The sequence below is a fragment of the Anomaloglossus baeobatrachus genome, chromosome 2 (assembly GCF_048569485.1).
Source record: "Anomaloglossus baeobatrachus isolate aAnoBae1 chromosome 2, aAnoBae1.hap1, whole genome shotgun sequence".
In the NCBI taxonomy this organism is placed as follows: Eukaryota; Metazoa; Chordata; class Amphibia; order Anura; family Aromobatidae; genus Anomaloglossus; species Anomaloglossus baeobatrachus.
This window is the reverse complement of record NC_134354.1, coordinates 135,327,321-135,345,973: the sequence shown is the minus strand read 5'-3', so window position 1 is coordinate 135,345,973 and position 18,653 is coordinate 135,327,321. Positions and strand designations below refer to the sequence as shown.

The following is an 18,653-nucleotide window of genomic DNA, read 5'->3' as shown; positions in this document are numbered from 1 at the left end:
ATGCATACAGGAGCGTCTGAGCTGCATAGATACATGCAACCGACCCGCTCCTGTTAGGGGAGTGTGCGGCCAGGCCGGGTTCTACCATGAGAGACTCGCGCGAGACACTAGCAAGTGTGATTCTGGCCATAGACTTGAATGGGTGCGAGTGCACCAAGATCGTGTTCCACTCGCACCATGCTGCAACTATTTTCTTGGTCCGATTAGGGCTGAGAAAATAATTGCTCTTGGGAGCGGGCCCATAGAGTAATATTGGTCCTAGTGGAATGCGATCGTTTTATCGCATTCCACTTGCACCGTTTTTCTCGCCGTGTGTGTACTACAGGCAAGTGTGTAGGTAGTCTACGGTCAGGCACATCTCCAATAACGCCGGGGCCGGCAGTGTGCACAGGCTCCTGCACAGGCTCCGCTCTCTGCCGCTCCTGCCTCCCGCTCAGCCTCACAGAACAGAAGTTTATGACTGAGAGAAAGTTCCCGCCTATTTATCTGCACTTTCCACACACAACCCGCGTGACGTCACTAGCGGAATGCAACAAGACCACGCCCCTCCAGGCGTCACGCCGCGGTGTCGATAGGAAAATGTCAGGCCGTTCAGTGAGAGCCGAGACCCGAAGCCGGGCCAAAGATGACATCAAAAAAGTGATGGCGGCCATCGAGAAGGTCCGCAGATGGTGAGCGCTAGTTCTGTCAGTAAAGTGAGCGCCACTCCTGGACGAGGTGGGTGAGGTACTCGCTCCTTTACAAGGGACCCCGGAGCCGGCAAATAACTTGCCAAGGGGGCTCTGCTGATTGGTCGAGCGGCTGAGTGACGTGACTGGAAGCCAATTAGATACCTCCTCTCTGCAGCTGAGCTGTCATCATCCCTCCTGTTAGTAGCGGCGGGGCGTGTCTGCGTGGCAGGAATCTGGTTGGAGGACGTGTGCAGGTTAGGAGATCCCGTGATTGGATAAACAGATCACTGAGAGAAGGGTCTTATCCTGTCAGCGGAATCCGGTGCGTGTGGTTACCATGGGAATGGGCCAGAGGAGCAGGCGAGGGGCAGTATGGCCGCGATGTCATTTGCATGTAGATGACGTCATGGTGACCACGTGTGAATGGGCTAATGTGTGGGCACATGCGCAGATCATTACAGCAGTCATGGCTGTGACCGGCAGAGTGACACACGTCAGTCACTGGATCCTTCTCCGGGAAATGCCCGTAATAAATGCAGTGTCACATTCCTGGGCTCTCCATGAAGCGGTCTACTCTGCTCATGGCGCCCTCAGTCAGGCACAGACTGCCATCCCTAATTCTGGCCAGAAAAGAGATGTTAGACCCTGTCCATGTCACAGGGCATAGACCACACTCAGGGGCTCCTGCTGGGGGCAGAGGGCGCCCTCCTCTCCAGCCATAGCTATATAGAAATAACAATGTGCTGCTACCAAGTGTTTAAAGGGTTATTCCCAATATGGTGAGTTATCCAATATCTGCAGGATATGAGTCACTGACCGCCGGGACCCCCACAGTCCTGAATACCACCCTCTGCTCAATGCATTGTCTATGGCACTGCCGAGAAAGCCGAGCACAGAGATGATTTTTTAAATGGTTAATTGCTGGGATCAGAGTAATTACCTATCACGGGACATACTAAAAAGAATGCTGAAAAGGAATAAATAACAAGAATGAAGATAATAATTTATTAGGTGTATATTATGTAGATGTATAAAAGGTTTCTTGGGCAAGTTAGACATGGAATGAACATGAAATATCTGTAGATAATAATAGAATGAACGCATATCCCATATAACCAGGTGTATATTATGTTACCTGAGCATTATAGGTGTGGAATGAACATGAAATATCTGTAGATAATAATAGAATGAACGCATATCCCATATAACCAGGTGTATATTATGTTACCTGAGCATTATAGGTGTGGAATGAACATGAAATATATGTAGATAATAGAATGAACGCATATCCCATATAACCAGGTGTATATTATGTTACCTGAGCATTATAGGTGTGGAATGATCATGAAATATCAGTAGATTACAGGAAAATGAATGCATATGGCATATAACCAGGTGTATATTATGTTACCTGAGCATTATAGGTGTGGAATGAACATGAAATATCTGTAGATAATAATAGAATGAACGCATATCCCATATAACCAGGTGTATATTATGTTACCTGAGCATTATAGGTGTGGAATGAACATGAAATATATGTAGATAATAATAGAATGAACACATATCCCATATAACCAGGTGTATATTATGTTACCTGAGCATTATAGGTGTGGAATGAACATGAAATATATGTAGATAATAATAGAATGAACACATATCCCATATAACCAGGTGTATATTATGTTACCTGAGCATTATAGGTGTGGAATGAACATGAAATATATGTAGATAATAATAGAATGAACACATATCCCATATAACCAGGTGTATATTATGTTACCTGAGCATTATAGGTGTGGAATGAACATGAAATATATGTAGATAATAATAGAATAAACACATATCCCATATAACCAAGTGTATATTATGTTACCTGAGCATTATAGGTGTGGAATGAACATGAAATATCAGTAGATTACAGGAAAATGAACGCATATGCCATATAACCAGGTGTATATTATGTTACCTGAGCATTATAGGTGTGGAATGATCATGAAATATATGTAGATAATAGGGGAATGAACACATATACCACACAAACAAGTGTATATTTTATTCCCTGAGCGTCTTAGGTGGGGAATGAACATGGAATATGTGTAGATAATAGGAAAATGTACACATATACCACCCAAAAAACGTGTATATTTTATTCCCTGAGCGTCTTACACTTGTTTGTGTGGGATATGTGTTCATTCCCCTATTATCTACACCTATTCCATGTTCATTCCCCACCTATAATGCTCAGGTAACGTAATATACACCTGGTTATATGGCATATGCGTTCATTTTCCTGTAATCTACTGATATTTCATGATCATTCCACACCTATAATGCTCAGGTAACATAATATACACCTGGTTATATGCGATATGTGTTCATTCTCCTTTTATCTACAGATATTTCATGATCATTCCACACCTATAATGCTCAGGTAATATAATATACACCTGGTTATATGGCACATGTGTTCATTCTCCTATTATCTACATATATTTCATGATCATTCCACACCTATATTGCTCAGGTATCATAATATACACCTGGTTATATGGCATATACATTCATTTTCCTATTATCTACATATATTTCCTGATCATTCCACACCTATAATGCTCATATATAATGTTCATTCCATGTCTAACTTGCCAAAGAAACCTTTTATACATCTACATAATATACACCTAATAAGTTATTATCCTCATTCTTTTTATTTATTCCTTTTCACCATTCTTTTTAGTATGTCCCACCTATCACATCTGTTGGAGGAGAAGCGTGACTGTCAGTCATGGACTCCAGCGTCCATCACACAGGCCCGGCTTGGTCAGAATGACATATGTACTTTACGCTGTATTAAGGGTTAAGGAATAAACTTTCTTCTTTATTTTTTTTCTTATGTGTATCCAGCACTTGAATTGCCTGCAGAAGAGGTGCTGTCAGCTGTAGCTGATGCCTCCTATTGTATCTATACGCCGGGCTGAGTGCTTAGATGAGAGCTGTAACCCAAATGAGCTCATCAGTGCAGAAATGCTGCTGAAAATCTGCAGCATCACAAACACACCTAATACACAGCAGGGGAACTTTGCTTATATTGATCATTGCTGATCACTTTGATATTCACCTACCGCTGTGACTATACCTGGAGGCACTGACCTGTTCCATGGGATATATATTTAGGTTTTATCATTTTAAATCAATTCAGATGACTGAAATGGCCATAGTGGAGGTAACGGTACATTCAGTGTATGCATGGACGACCACACAACTACCATCCTCTGTGATTATATGACGTGTTTTTCACATTATTTATGTTTCAGGGAGAAGAAATGGGTGACGGTGGGTGACACGTCCCTGCGGATATTTAAGTGGGTTCCTGTTATTGACGGAAGAGATGTGCGTATTTAGAAACTTTTTCTTTTTTTAATTGCTGTTTTATGGAAAATGAATAGGAAACTTAGTCTAAGGCTAGGCTCACATTTCCATTGTTTTTCATCAGTCACATGCGTTGCTTGATGCTTGTGACTGATGCGTTGTACAATGGATGACAAGAATAAGAATTCATTGTTCCACTTGCGCATAGATTCCAATGTGAGAGCATGACAAGCGATATGCTAATGACCCTCTGGTGAGGGTCATGTGACTGTGATCCAATCTTGCGGTCGGATCACATCTGCAGAGAAAAGGGAGGGAACACTTTCTCCCTATCTCCTTCGCTGCCTGTCTCTGCGTACATCGCACTGCAGTCAGGTGACATGCGAGTGCAGTGCGATGTTTCAATGCTGTGATTAATTTCTTGTGTCGATCTAGCATGAGAAATTAATCGCAGATGGACACTACCCCATAATTTTGCATTGGTGCGAGTGCAGTCTGATGTTTTATTGGATTGCACTCGCCCGTGCAAAACGCAAGTGGAACCGAGGCCTTACTTTGTTTCTCTTAGGTCATATTGAGTATTTGATGAGTATTTATCTCCGTATGTGTAGCCAAAACCAGGGGTGGAGCAATCAGATGAAAAGTATAATAAATACAGAATTGGTGCCTGTGTTTCTATTACCCACCCCTGGTTTTGGCTACAAATACCGAGGTAAAAAAGTCACCATTTACTCAACGTCTGCGCCTGACCTTGGCTTACATCCTTATATTGAGTATTTGATGAGTTTTTTAACTCAGTATTTTTAAGTCAAAACGAGGTGTGGGACAATCAGGAGGAAAGTATAGAAACACGGCGCCACTTATGTATTATTTACCCACTCCTGATTTTGACTTGCAAATACTGAGATAAAAAACTCACCAAATACTTAACGTGTGAACGTGGCCTTACTGAGGACAACAACATCGGGTGTATCAGAAAAACCAGGTATGAAATTCCTTAATGCGTTTGCCCATGTGTGTGTAGTGGACATCCGTGGTCTTCTACGCAGGAAATGTAACCAGGCTCTTCTGTATTTCTCACCAGAAAGAAAAAGTAAAAGTGAAAGGAAATGCCACTCTGGAGAATTCTTCATCCACTGCCAACTCCTCGCTTCTGCTTGAATTTCAGGGTACGATACATGTCATACAAAGTAAAGACACCTGGCAAATATAACGGCATCTGTTTAGATAAAGAAAAACATTATTAGATAGAAGTGGCCAATTCAAACATCCACTTAGTATTTGCCGTCTGTTATGGGCAAGCAATTTATTTACTGTTACATATATTATACGTTTGAGTTCTCTGGTGAGATGTCATTTTTTTTCTTTATTTTGTATTTTATAAAAAAGCAAAAAAGAATATCATTACTTACAGCAAGATGGAATTGCAGCTGTATATTGCTCAGGCCAAAAGACTACTGCTACTCCAGCAGGATACAGCTAAACCCCCACTAGGTGGAGGCATCACAGGTACAGGAGGAGCCAATCACACTCACTTCCAAATATGGAGGAGGTGATGACTGGATGGTAAAACTGCACACTAATGGCTTGCATAGAGCACTGTTCACACTAGCAGACGCACAGTCACAAACCTGCAGCCTATTAGGTGACGCCCATACTGTTAGATCAGGCGGGCTGCCAAGCCGTACCCCCACTGCGCGCTACATAGGGACAGAAACTCTAATAGCAAGGCCTAACAAAAAGGGGCCTGGCTGTATCCTGTACAAAAAAATATATGAGGTTTTTTGTTAGCGTTATGGCCATAAGACGTAAGCCTACAACCCTCGTCACTGGAACCTCATGCTTGTAGGTCCCTACACTATATATAATATAGTGTACAGTTTTACCATCCAGCCATCAACTCCTCCATATTTGGAAGTGAGTGTGATTGGCTCCTCCTGCACCTGCGATGCCTCCACCTAGTGGGGGTTTAGCTGTATCCTGCTGGAGTAGCAGTAGTCTTTTGGCCTGAGCAATATACAGCTGCAATTCCATCTGTCTGTAAGTAATTTATTGTGTATGTCACTTAGGCCTAAGCCACACGGCGAGAAAAACGGTGCAAGTGGAGTGCGATAAAACATCGCATTCCACTCGGACCAATATTAGCCTGTGTGTCAGCGCACATGAGCGATTATTTTCTCAACCCTAATCGGATTGAGAAAACAGTCGCAGCATGCTGCAGGTGTAATGCGAGACTCTTTCTCTTGCACCCATTCAAGTCTATGGGGCGAGAGAAAAATCGCACTGCACTCGTGGTACACTGGTGTACTGCGAGTACAGAGCAAGAATGGCAATAGCCAGCCACGGAGGAGAGAGGGAGATAAATCCCTCCCTCCCCTCCGCAGCGCTGGCCCGCCACTCCTCAGCACTGGCCCGCCCCTACTCAGAGTCGCCCCCCACCCCACAGCTGAGGTCCGCTCGCACAGTCGGACCTCAGTTGCAGGGACACTAGCATGACACTTGGCTCTGCTGTACTGCCAGCGTGAGCCGAGTGACATGCGAGGGGATCGCAGTAATCCCCGTGTGGCCCTAGCCTTAAACTGAGGCATTCCTAGAAGCCCCAGTTATATTGGAAAACAGCCCACTATTGTGAGATAAGACACTGACCGAGCAGCTCTGACATTGTTGACCAGTACCGATGCTTCTGTTCAGTACATAGCACTTATGTACTGCTATGTACTTATTAAAGAAAACAGAAGCGGTGATAAAATGTTTCTATTTTACCCTAAGTATCATTACAACAGGGGACCAAAACATTCTTCAGCTAGATTGCAAGAACTTTAATCCTGCACCTTAAATTTACAACGGCGTTTGATTGTTATGAGGCTAATAGACTTAGGTTTTGGCATCTTTGCCTTTTTCTGCACTAGACGTATTAGATAATATATATTGTGTAGGAGTGTTTGAAATATAATGCTACACACCACAGTGCCTTCAGAGGTTATTTTACTTTCCCTCTCTTGGCGTGCAGTTACTGTGTGTATGGATATCATCTGACAATACTAAACTGCCCTCAATGTCTTACATGTCATGCAGTGCACATCACCAACATGTCGTCCACTAGCCAAGCTTCCCAGAATTCATGTCAAAAAACGTTTTTTATCATTAGTCAAGTGTATACCAGACACTGGCTTTCAGTCATATGGGTGACGCTTTTGAACATTTCAGTCACGGTCCTCTCCATCACTGCAACTAGCTCCCCAGGCATTGAATCTGGGTGCTCATTCCAATCGGCACGAGCTCCGGAATCACTGCGAGTATATTGTGAGCGCAACGCTTACCCTCTTCTTATCTTCACCGCCTGGTAGTGGCGGTAGCAGAGTGGCGCCAATGAAATATGGTAAAACCTGCCAATTTGGGATGAGCAAAATTTCTGATGTTCATGTGAAAGCACAAGAAAGCTGCGTTGAGCTCTCCTGTGCATGAGAAAAGTCAGGCGAGAAATATGTCGGCCAAACCTTAGTTTGACAGACTGCTTTTTCGTCTGAATGACCAGCTTTTACTACATGCAAATTATACCTACAAAGCCGCTTAGGGTACATGCCCATGATCAGCACCCGCTGAGTCTTAGACGTAGTGGGTCCTGACCTACCTGGCTGTAAGTCTCCTCCGCAGGAGACGACAGCTGACCGTGCCCACGATCAGGGTTCGGGGCGCTGCGGTCTCTCACTTGTGTTCTCCCTACGGAGAACGCTTGCGACTCCACAGCAAACAATTGACATGCTGTGGCTCAGAAAACCGCACCGCAGGTCAGTGTTTACTGCAGGCCGTCCATGCAAAGTGGGCACAGGATTTCTATAAATACTATCCACTATGCTTGTACTGTGCAACAGTGAAAACACGATGCATCCAAACGCTGCAAAAATTGATTGTGGGCACGTACCCTAAAGGGTGCTTTACACGCTGCGACATCGCTAGCGATGTCGCAAGCGATAGTACCCGCCCCGTCGTTGGTGCAATATGTGGTAATCGCTGCCTTAGCGAACATAATTACTACGGCAGCGTCACACGCACATACCTGTTTAGCGACGTCGCTGGAGACACCGAACAATCTCTCCTTCAAGGGGGAGGTGCGTTCGGCGTCACAGCGGCGTCACTAAGCAACCGCCCAATAGTAGAGGAGGGGCGGACATGAGCGGCCGGAACACGCCACCCACCTCCTTCCTAACTCATTGCCGGCGGCCGCAGGTAAGGAGATGTTTGTCGTTCCTGCGGTATCACACATAGCGATGTGTGACGCAGGAACGACGAACAACCAGCGGCATGCACCACCAATGATATTATGAAAAGGAGCGACGTGTCAACGATCAACGATTTTTGACATTTTTACGATCGTTGATCATCGCTCCTAGCTGTCACACACTGCGATGTCGCTAACGACGCCGGATGTGTGTCACAAACACCGTAACACCGACGATATATCGTTAGCGATGTTGCAGAGTGTAAAGCACCCTTAAGGCTTTGTTCATATGTGGTGTTTTTCAGCGTTTTTTTTTTTTCTGCTCCAAAACCTAGAGTCGTGGCATGAAAAATGCTTCGTATACATTTTTCTGTGCGTTTTTGCAATGTTTTTACTTAAGTTTTTCACTCATTCATTTGAGCAAGTGAAAAGAAGTGCAAAAACACAGAAATAATTGACTTTGCTACTTCTTGGCTAAAAAACAGAAGGGCTCAAAATTTTGTGTTGGGGGAAAAAAAGCATATATGAGATTTCAGGAATCTCATTCATTATGCTGATACACTGCGTATAATATTCAGCAAACAAACCCACCACATGTGAACATGTACTATACAGTGGCTTCTCCGATGTCACCGTTACTTGGGCTTTTCCCGTTTTCTAGGTATTTAATTGACTGAGCTTTTAACATTCAGTTCATGAAACTGTTTATTTCCTTACAGATGAAACCAGTAACCAAAGCTCCTTGTCAGATGTATATCAACCAAAAGTGGAGAGCAGCACGTCCAGCCCCAGCCCGACACACAGCGAGTCCCCGAGCCCAGTGCACACAGCGGACTCCCAGCCCCCAACACTGGGACAGGAGAGTCTGGATGGTAAGGACACCTGACTTACACCCTTGGCTGTCACCGGAGAAATCTGAGCTGTCTAAGAAATTGTATATTTTTTTATGAGCTGTTGTATGTACAAAACTTTGTTGAGACAATGTAACTGTATATTCCAAACTTCTTCACAAATGTAGCACCTGTTGGACTGAGAATTTCCTATGACTATACATGTGTATTGGCAGAACACGGGCGTGCCTCCTCTATTTGTGTGACTTTTCTGTATCGTTATCATTTCAATTTTTGTTGACCCTTTTTTAGCACAAGAAGAAGGCATAGAAATCTCTGATTACCAGATAGTTCGTCTAATGTAACAGAGTTTAGTTTATTTATAACTGGTAATAAACCTGAACATACTTTTTGCAGCGTTATGTGTTTTCATTAGAGATCATTAGCGGGTCCGTGTTATCGTTTTTTGTTTTTTTTTTAATTTGGTTCCGATCCGGAATCCGGCCCCCATATAGGTCTATAGGGATCACAAACGGGAAATTAAAAATGTTGGTGTGATAGGTGATAGGAGCATGTGCGCTGCACTTACCGAGGCTCTATCATGGTGGTACGCTGTTTCCAGGTTGCACATTCAATTCCAGAGCAGCTAATTAACTTTCATTGAATATGCACTGCTTTCCCCACCCACCGGCGCCTGTGATTGATTGCAGTCAAACGCTCCCCCACACTGAGTGTCAGATGACTGCAATCAATTAGAGGCTCTATGCTCATTTATATCGTAGGCCGGGGTCACACTGGTATATGTCATCCGATGCAAGAGCATCGGATGGGATATGCTAATGACCCTCACGAGGCTCACGCTCTGCTGCGAGCATAAGCAGAGTATCATGTGACTGTGATCCGATCCTGTGATTGGATGACAGCTGCGGAGGAGAGGGAGGGATAATTCCCCCCCATCGCCTTCAATGTCAGCCTGTGACTTGGATGTCATCTCAGTGCAGTCCAATGTTTCTCTCGCACCCATTGTATGGGTGCAAGTGATAGGAGACTCACAGACAATCGTAGCATGCTGCAATTTTTTTTAGGGGTGAGGAAAAACTCAGAAATGTGAGCTGCAGCATTCTCTTACATGGGGCCGAGTGAAATGCGAGATTTTCTCGCATTGCACTCGTGCGAGTCATACATCAGTGTGACTCTACCCGTACAGTAAAACTAAATAAACAAAAACATTGGCGTAGGGTCCCCCCATATTATGATACTTACCACAGATAAAGCCTACGATTACAGGCTGCAGCCACCAGACCTGTGCTTAACTTGGCTGTGTATCAAAATAAGAAGAGCCGCATGCGGCGCTTTTTTTTTTTTTTTTTCCATTATATAAATAAAAAAAGCAGCGTGCGGTCGCCCCCAATTTTGATACCCAGCCATGATAAAGCCCAACAGCTGGGAGCTGGTATTCTTAGACTGGGGAGGCCTAAAACAACCTGCAAGGACCCGAGATTGTCGTATCCATTAGATGATTAGATGGTTGTGTTGGCAACCGGAGTAATGAGGGCTTAATAACAGCGCACAACTGTCATCAGGCCCAAAATTAGTGATGGGTAGGGGTCTATAAGAATCACAAACACCAAGAAAAATCCTTTATTTGGAATGAAATACTAAAAAACACCCTCTTTCACCACTTTATTAACCTGCAGGTCCAACATAATCCACACGAGGTCCCACAGTGATTCAGCTCTGCAACATCTCAGTCACAGAGAGTGGCCATAGAGCATGACTGCCCGCTGTGACTGCAGACAGACAATGACTGAGCCGTGATGACATCACTCTGGTTAGTTGCGATCACAAGTGGAATTTCCAGCTGTGACAGCAAATCACCTGAGTGACCTCATCGCTCATTGCGGCTCAGTCATTGTATTTATAAGTAATAGGATTAGTGATTGGGGTCTCATAGACGCCTACCCATCATTAATTTTGGGTTTGATGACAGTTGTGCGCTGTTATTAACCCCTTGTTACCCTGATTGCCACCGCACAGCGCAATCTGGAAAAGCCAGGTAAAGTGCCGAGCTTGTCACATCTAATTGATGCGACAATCTCGGGCGGCTGCAGGTTGCTATTATTAGGCTAGGGGGGGCCTAATAGCCATAGGCCTCCCCAGTCTGAACATACCAGCCCCCAGCTGTCGGGCTTTATCATGGTTGGGTATCAAAATTGGGGGGACTGAACCACAGTTTTTTAAATTATTTACTTAAATATTTAAAAAAAAAGCAGCAGGTGGTTCTTCTTATTTTCAAGTCAAGATAAGCGCACGGCTGGGGGCTAAAGCCTGTAGCTGTGGGCTTTATCTGTGCTGGGTATCATAATATGGGGGGGACCCTATGTCAATTGTTTTATTTACTTTTATACCACAATACTGACCCACAGACAGTGCCTGTGATTGGATGCAGGCAGACGTTATCACACAGGATGGGGGCGCATCTGACTGCAACCAATCACAGACACCAGGCCGACCGGTGGGCGGGTAAAGCAGTACACATGGATCAGCAATGATGAGCAGCCCAGGGAGGTGGCAGGAGCAGTGTACAGCCGCGACTGAGCCTTGGTAAGTAAGTATGAAGCGCCTGGGTATCTTTGAAACTGCGTGGATCCGGACTTTTACAGTCCGTTTCCACCGCCCAATCACTAATTTTCATACAATTTTAGTTTTGACAAGACACGGAACTTGTAGGCCAGGGACGGACACATCAGTCATTCACATAAACCTCCATTCAGACATTTTCTACCTGTTTTTCATTTACACTTTTTACAAGGATTAATGTATTTGTCTATAAAAAATAGCTCTGAGAACATTTTGCATTTAAAAAACAAAAGCACATTAATAACAGAATACATGTGATTGTTGTATGTCAGTGATTTAGTATCTCAATATTATGTATGAGAGGTCTTAAAAGGAATCTGTCACCAGGTTTTTGCCACCTAATCTGAGAGCAGCCTAATGTAGGATCAGAGATCTTTCAATTATTGGGCTGTTTCGTGTAGTTTTGATAAAATCACTGTTTAATCAGCAGTAGATTATCATTAGAGGACTACTTGGTCGGCTGCCAGGTAGTCCAGCATATTCATGAGCTCTGTATAACTGCTAGATCTGCAGCAGAGAAAACATTTTTTTTTTTTAACATTAGCAAATTGACAGCAAACAGCTCAGTAAGTGACACACCACTGGAATCAGGGTCTCTATCTATACATTATGCTGCTCTCAGATGAGGGAGCAAAAACCTGGTGACAGATTCCCTTTAAAGGGTTATTCTAGCGCCATTCATTTCTGGATCGGAACATGAGCTGTGCTAATGACATCACATCTAGAGAAACCTGACAGAGCACGGGTTCGGCACCTGCCCATTATACGTAGGTCCTGGCAGGTATCTTGTACACATGTCATGCTACGGAAGTGAATAGTGGTAGCATAACCCTTTAACGCCTAAATAATACCAGATGAACATTTTGCCTCATCTGGCAGCTCTCTGACTTACGATCTACACTGACAACCTGACACACACACACACGGGTGTCTTTTAGATATCTGCACATCCGCATAGTTTGTGCTGTTGGAAGAAGATGAAGGTACTTTACATGAACTGTCTTTTCTGGCGTTGCCACCAGTGGGTTTTGTTTTCTTTTAACACTATTCATAATATAGTGATCATAGAACAATGGTGAGGTCACTTCTAGACTTGTCACTAGTGTTGAGCGAGTAGTTGACTATTCGTACTCGCTATGCTGTTAGTCAGTACTGTCCGCTACTCGCATATTCGTTCCGAGTAGCGGGCGCAATGTAAATCAATGGGAAATACTCGCTAAGTAGCGAGTAACCCGAAAGCCGCACTATTCGCTACTCACACGAAAAGTACGGCTTTCGGGTTACTCACTACTTAGCGAGTATTTCCCATTGACTTATATTGCGCCCGCTACTCGTTACAAAGATGTGAGTAGCAGACAATACTCACTAACTACTCGCTCAACACTACTTGTCACAGCTTTTGACGCATGATGCAGTTAAAAAAAAAAAGTGACAAAAAATAAATGCACAGCAAGTCATTTTGATGCTCCCCTGCATTTGTTTATGCGTTTTTCTATTTTCTTAACGCTTTTTCAGGGGGAATCCACCTGAAAAAATACAGTGTGCACATACCCCAAACACAACCGCAGGATTCTATCGGCTCACTGAAGGCCAGACGGGTGTATTTTTTTTTTTTTTGTCTTCAGTTTTGCTGGCCCAAGTCAGTATACCACACAAAGAAAAAAAAAGAGATCTATTGAATGGTGTTCAGTAAATAAAAAAAAAAAAAAAGTGCAGGTTTTCTCACAATGAGACAATCTCCAGGGTGACAAATGCTATTAAATGGCTTGTATTTAAGTTAAATGAAGAGTGAAACCTGATGAAAACGGCCGTCCGCTGTCACACATCTTTATTATCCCGCTTGTGATTACTAGTTGTACTTGGTAAGTTTGTGGCTGCGGTTTGGTAGACGACCTGTGTGTGTGTTTTTCAGAGCCCTCTGTGCCTGCTTCTGAAGTAGCGGATGAACCCCCTACCCTGACTAAGGAGGAGCCCGCTTTAGCTGCTGCTCAGGTACTGGTTCATTTCCCATATTAAAGAGATGAGCGCTTCGGGGGATCATTTTGGTTCATCATCAGTTTAGTCTGTACCTTTCCGCCATCCAGGGTCATATTAATAGTTTTATTTTGAAAAAAAAAAAATCAGACCCACTTTATTTTTTCAGTCTTTTAAGTCACATCTGCTACACCGGTACTGGCAAAAAAAGAACAAAATGACTTAAAAGCCTGATTAAAGGGGTTGTCCCATGAACAAAGTTCATTTTTAAGTTGATTTTAATCAGTAGATGTTGTCTGTATACTCTGTTTTATGTCCTCCCCTGCCCAGGAGGTGTGGTATGATCAGACCATGTCCCTGTACGGTCAGACACGGCCATTACACAGCACACAGCAGGGACACATATATAAGATTATCTCAACACAGGAACATTTTTTTTTTCAAAACTTCTCCAATTGTGGAACTTATTATTATTCCAAGATCTATTGATTAAAATCAACTTCGTTCATGAGACAACCTCTTTACAGCTGGTTTTTATTTCTGTCTATCACAAAGTAGGACCGCCCACTGGACTCCTAAGCCTATTTTGAGAAGCACATAACTATATACAACTTCTACTGCACCTTTTCCTATAAAACAAAATAAGAATCTCCCACACTCCTCCTATGTAACATACTAACCATACCGTGTTTCCCTGAAAACAAGACTGTTTTTTATTTATTTATTTGTTTTTATTTTTACCTGAAAAAATGTGCTAGGGCTTATTTTCGGGGTAGGTCCTATTTTTGGGGAAGCATGGCCTAAGTTTACCCCCAAAAGAAGGCAGACACCCCTAGGAGAATCGCAGTTGTCAGACTCCTGACATCTGCGTTGCTGTCGGCTCCCCCTGCATTCCACAGCAGTCTCTCGCCCTGCGGGTTGGAAGCAGTATCACGTGTGTGTGTGTGTGTGTGTGTGTGTGTGTGTGTGTGTGCGCGCGCAGAGGAATAGTGGATCCGGATATGAGTGTGTGTGTGTGAGAGAGTAGAGTGATACTGCGTGTGTGTGTGTGTGTGTGTGTGTGTGTGTGTGTGTGTGTGTGAGCAAAATGATTGTGTGTGTGTGTGTGTGTGTGTGTGTATGTATGAGAGCAGACAGATGATGGACCTGATCTGTGTGTGTGCATGGAGGGATACTGGAACCCAATCTGTGTGTACGTGGAATGGCAAGGGACCTGACAGCGACACAGATCACTGCGAAAGACCCCATCAACCGTTGGCACTTGCCAGCTGTAATTGTTCGGGGTCTGGTGAGTACAATTTATTTTTATTTTTGGGGGGGGGCAGAGGGGTTTCTGCTTTCTTTAATGAAGTGTTCCGCTGTTATTTAACTTTTTTAGCTGCGCAGACAATTCATTATTGATCTGTAACTAAAGCTTAGGCCAGAGTCACACCAGCTTGTGCCTCACGTGTAACTCACGCTAGTCTCACATTGCATCACCCGGCACTGCCGCACACTCTCCGGACAGGAGCGTCTCAGCTGCTTAGAGATACATACAACTGACCCGCTACTGGAGAGTGCAGCCATGCCGGGTGATGCGATGTGAGACTCGCGTGAGTTACACGCGAAGCATTTGCAAGTGTGACTCTGGCTATATTTGGAGTAGGGCTTATATTTTAAGCATACTGCAGAAGGTCTGAAAATTCGCACTAGGGCTTATGTTCGGGGAAACATCGTAGATTGATGCTCGGGATGTTGATGCAGAGGGTTAAGCTCATACTGGATGAGCGGTCTGTATGTATAAACGATTGATACAGTGGTAATAACTTTGCCACAATCTTCTAGAGTGTATCACAGTGTGTTTACATTGGGATAATTGTAATTATTAATAGAAGTGTTGGATAGAACAGGAGTTTTATGGATGTAGAAGTGCAGAAGTAAATGTATGGAAACACTTGTACACATGATAGCGGTTTTTCAGAAACGGTTTGATATCGCAGAACAAATTCTGATTGTAGACTCTATTCTTCATATCCCAGGCAGAAGAGCTGGATGAGTCTGGAGCACCGCCACTGAAGAGAGTGTGCCCCGATGTGCCTTCCCATCCCCACACTGCATTGAAAAGCTAGTGCCAAATGAATACACCTAATGATTTTGCCTTAGATGACAATGCTTGCACTGGAGGCTGGAAGTCGTGCAATTACTTTTTCAAAGGGAGGGAATGATAACCTGCCTCACAGAGGCCCAGTCCAGAATGCAAAGTGAGCGAGTAATGTTCTACTCCATTAATCACATTCGTCACAGGTACCATATGGTACTAACGCTTGGATCATTTCCATACGGCGCCACCGCTTATTGTGCCATGTTCCTGCTTTTTGTCAGCTAGCCATTACTACATGTACTATGTCACGGCTTTGATTTTTACATGAAGTCTGCATCGCCTACACAATCATTACTGTTTTTGTGAAGAGTCTAACTCCTAGATTTGATATGTGATGAAGCACACATATAGAAAGATATATAGATATAGAACACCACTCCCTGCCATGTACTGAAGGCCTTTACAGGACTTGATCAGGGGCTTATCATGGAGCACTTGCCGGGTGCACAATCAGCTGCCATGGTATTTCCAGCAACAAGCACTTAAATTATTACATTTCTAATCCAGATTCTAAGATTACACAGCTCCATTCCTTATAGAAAACCTATAGAGAACTTCTATATTCTATGTTTCTAGTCAATGTTCTTTTTTTAGTATCGAGGACAATGGATGTTGGATGTGTTTGATTACAAAGATATTTTTATTAAATGAACCGACCTGTTTCAGGAGGTCTCTGGGATTTATTTGAAAATTTTAAAAAGAAATATTTTGTAAGAATGTGCAAATCATAGTTTGTTGATATCTTAATAACTGCAAATAAACTAAAAAACAAAAAAGTATAGTACAAGTTATGTTACTTACGGTACTAATAGAAATGAGAGTTCGGGTACTGTTTGTATGTTAATAAAATTTAATGACACCCCTATTACTAACCCAGCAAGTGTAGAGTTAACAACAACTTGCACATACACAGAAAAAATAAAGGTTATTGGAATAAACACTCCCTCGTTCACCAATTTATTAATTCAAAATAAATTATCAAAGTTCCGACATAATCTCCAATGGTGTAATGACCCACGACGCCCCTCAATTCCGACGTACCTTCGTTCTGAGACGTCCTCAGAACTTTGAAGATTTCTTTTTAATTAATAAATTGGTGACTCGGGGGGTGTGGGGGAGTCTTAATTCAAATAAACTTTTTTTTTTTTTTTATAAATTCTACACTTACCGGGTTAGTAATGGGGGTGTCTGATAGATTCCTCTCCATTACTAACCCCTGGGCTTGATGCCAGCTGTGAATTCACAGCTGACATCAACCCCAAAAGTATTACCCCTATTGCCACCTCACCAGGATAATCGGGAAGACCGGGTCAAAGTGCCAGAATTGGCGCATCTAATGAATGTGCCACCCCTGTGGCGGCTGCGGGCTGCTACTTTTAAGCTAGGAGGGGTGAAATAAAAATAAAAACATGGACCTTCCCACCCTGATAATACCAGCCTCCAGCTGTCTGTTTTCACTTTGTCTAGTTATCAAAAATAGGGGAGACCCTACGCTGGTTTATTTTCAATTATTTAAATTATTATTTAAAGAAATATTTGTTTTAAAAATGGTGTGGGATCCCTTCTATTTTTGACAACTAGCCAAGGTAAAACAGACAGCTTAGGGTTTTATTCCCTATCCACATGTTCAAATAGATAACATTCATTGATCAATATTAGTACCCTTTGCGGGTCATTGTGTGTAAGTTGGAAGTAGGATTACAGCCATATAGACCACAGGGTAAGCACAATCCACCAATGCTGCTATAAGAAAGAGGAAACCAGAGGTATTATTTTTTTCTTTTGTGCAATTCAGTTTTGTTTTTTTTTTTATTTATTCTTTTTTGCTTCTAAAATAATGACATTGAAAAGGTGCGTGTGCAAAGATAAAGTGACAGATGCTCGTGCCTGAGAGTTACATGTATAGTAATCACAACTGGTACAAATGTACTCAAGGTAAATACATAGCACCAAGTAATAAGGGAAGGGACATTATTGGAAGTAAAGTGCCAAGTGACATGTTAAGTATAACTGTTCAGAAAACGCAAGGGACAAACTGCCAAAGGCTTACCACAAGCTGAGGGAGGGACTCAGGCACGCCAATAGACCACTCTGATTCGACACTGTTCCTGCAAAGCGTGCATCGAGTCATAAAAAAATGTATGTAATCTGCACCGAAGAATGTCCGTCCCAGGAAGTTCCAAAAAGAAAACAATTTAAAGGGAACCTGCCACCAAATTTGGGGCCTATAAGCTGCGGCCACCAGCAGTAAGCTCTTATGTACAGCATTCTAACATCTATATATATAATTGCTTTATTCTGTCTGTCTGTCTTGCTCCAAAATGACATCATTACAGTGACAACCGTCACCACAGCGCATGCGCTAAAGAGCCTGCGACCAACGGCTCAGCTAAGGCTCCCTGCGCATGTAACCAGGGTACACATCGGGTTACTAAGCAAAGCGCTTTGCTTAGTTACCCGATATTTACCCTGGCTACATGTGCAAGGAGCCAGCGCTAAGCGATGTACGCTCGTAACCAAGGTAAATATCAAGTAAGCAAGCAAAGCGCTTTGCTTAGTTACCCGATATTTACCCTGGCTACATGTGCAAGGAGCCAGCGCTAAGCGGTGTACGCTGGTAACCAAGGTAAATATCGGGTAACCAAGCAAAGCGCTTTGCTTACTTACCCGATATTTACCCTGGCTACGTGTGCAAGGAGCCTAACTGAACAGCCCGAAATACGGGCCGACAGGACGACACCCGACAATTTTCCCCGATCGTCTCAGCTCCCCTGCACTTCGCCCTCCGCATGTGTACACTGTGCACA

The 18,653-nt window shown here is 43.4% G+C and overlaps 1 protein-coding gene across 1 annotated transcript; it reads left to right on the top strand.

Moving 5' to 3' along the window:
* The first annotated feature begins 518 nt into the window (after window positions 1–518).
* Window positions 519–16,617, top strand: BCL7B (BAF chromatin remodeling complex subunit BCL7B). The gene is made up of 6 exons (XM_075333280.1): window positions 519–671; window positions 3,989–4,064; window positions 5,128–5,212; window positions 8,982–9,134; window positions 13,645–13,724; window positions 15,725–16,617. The coding sequence occupies exons 1-6, from the start codon at window positions 580–582 to the stop codon at window positions 15,812–15,814; spliced, it is 576 nt and encodes a 191-aa protein (XP_075189395.1). The 5' UTR covers window positions 519–579; the 3' UTR covers window positions 15,815–16,617.
* The last annotated feature ends 2,036 nt before the right edge of the window (window positions 16,618–18,653 follow it).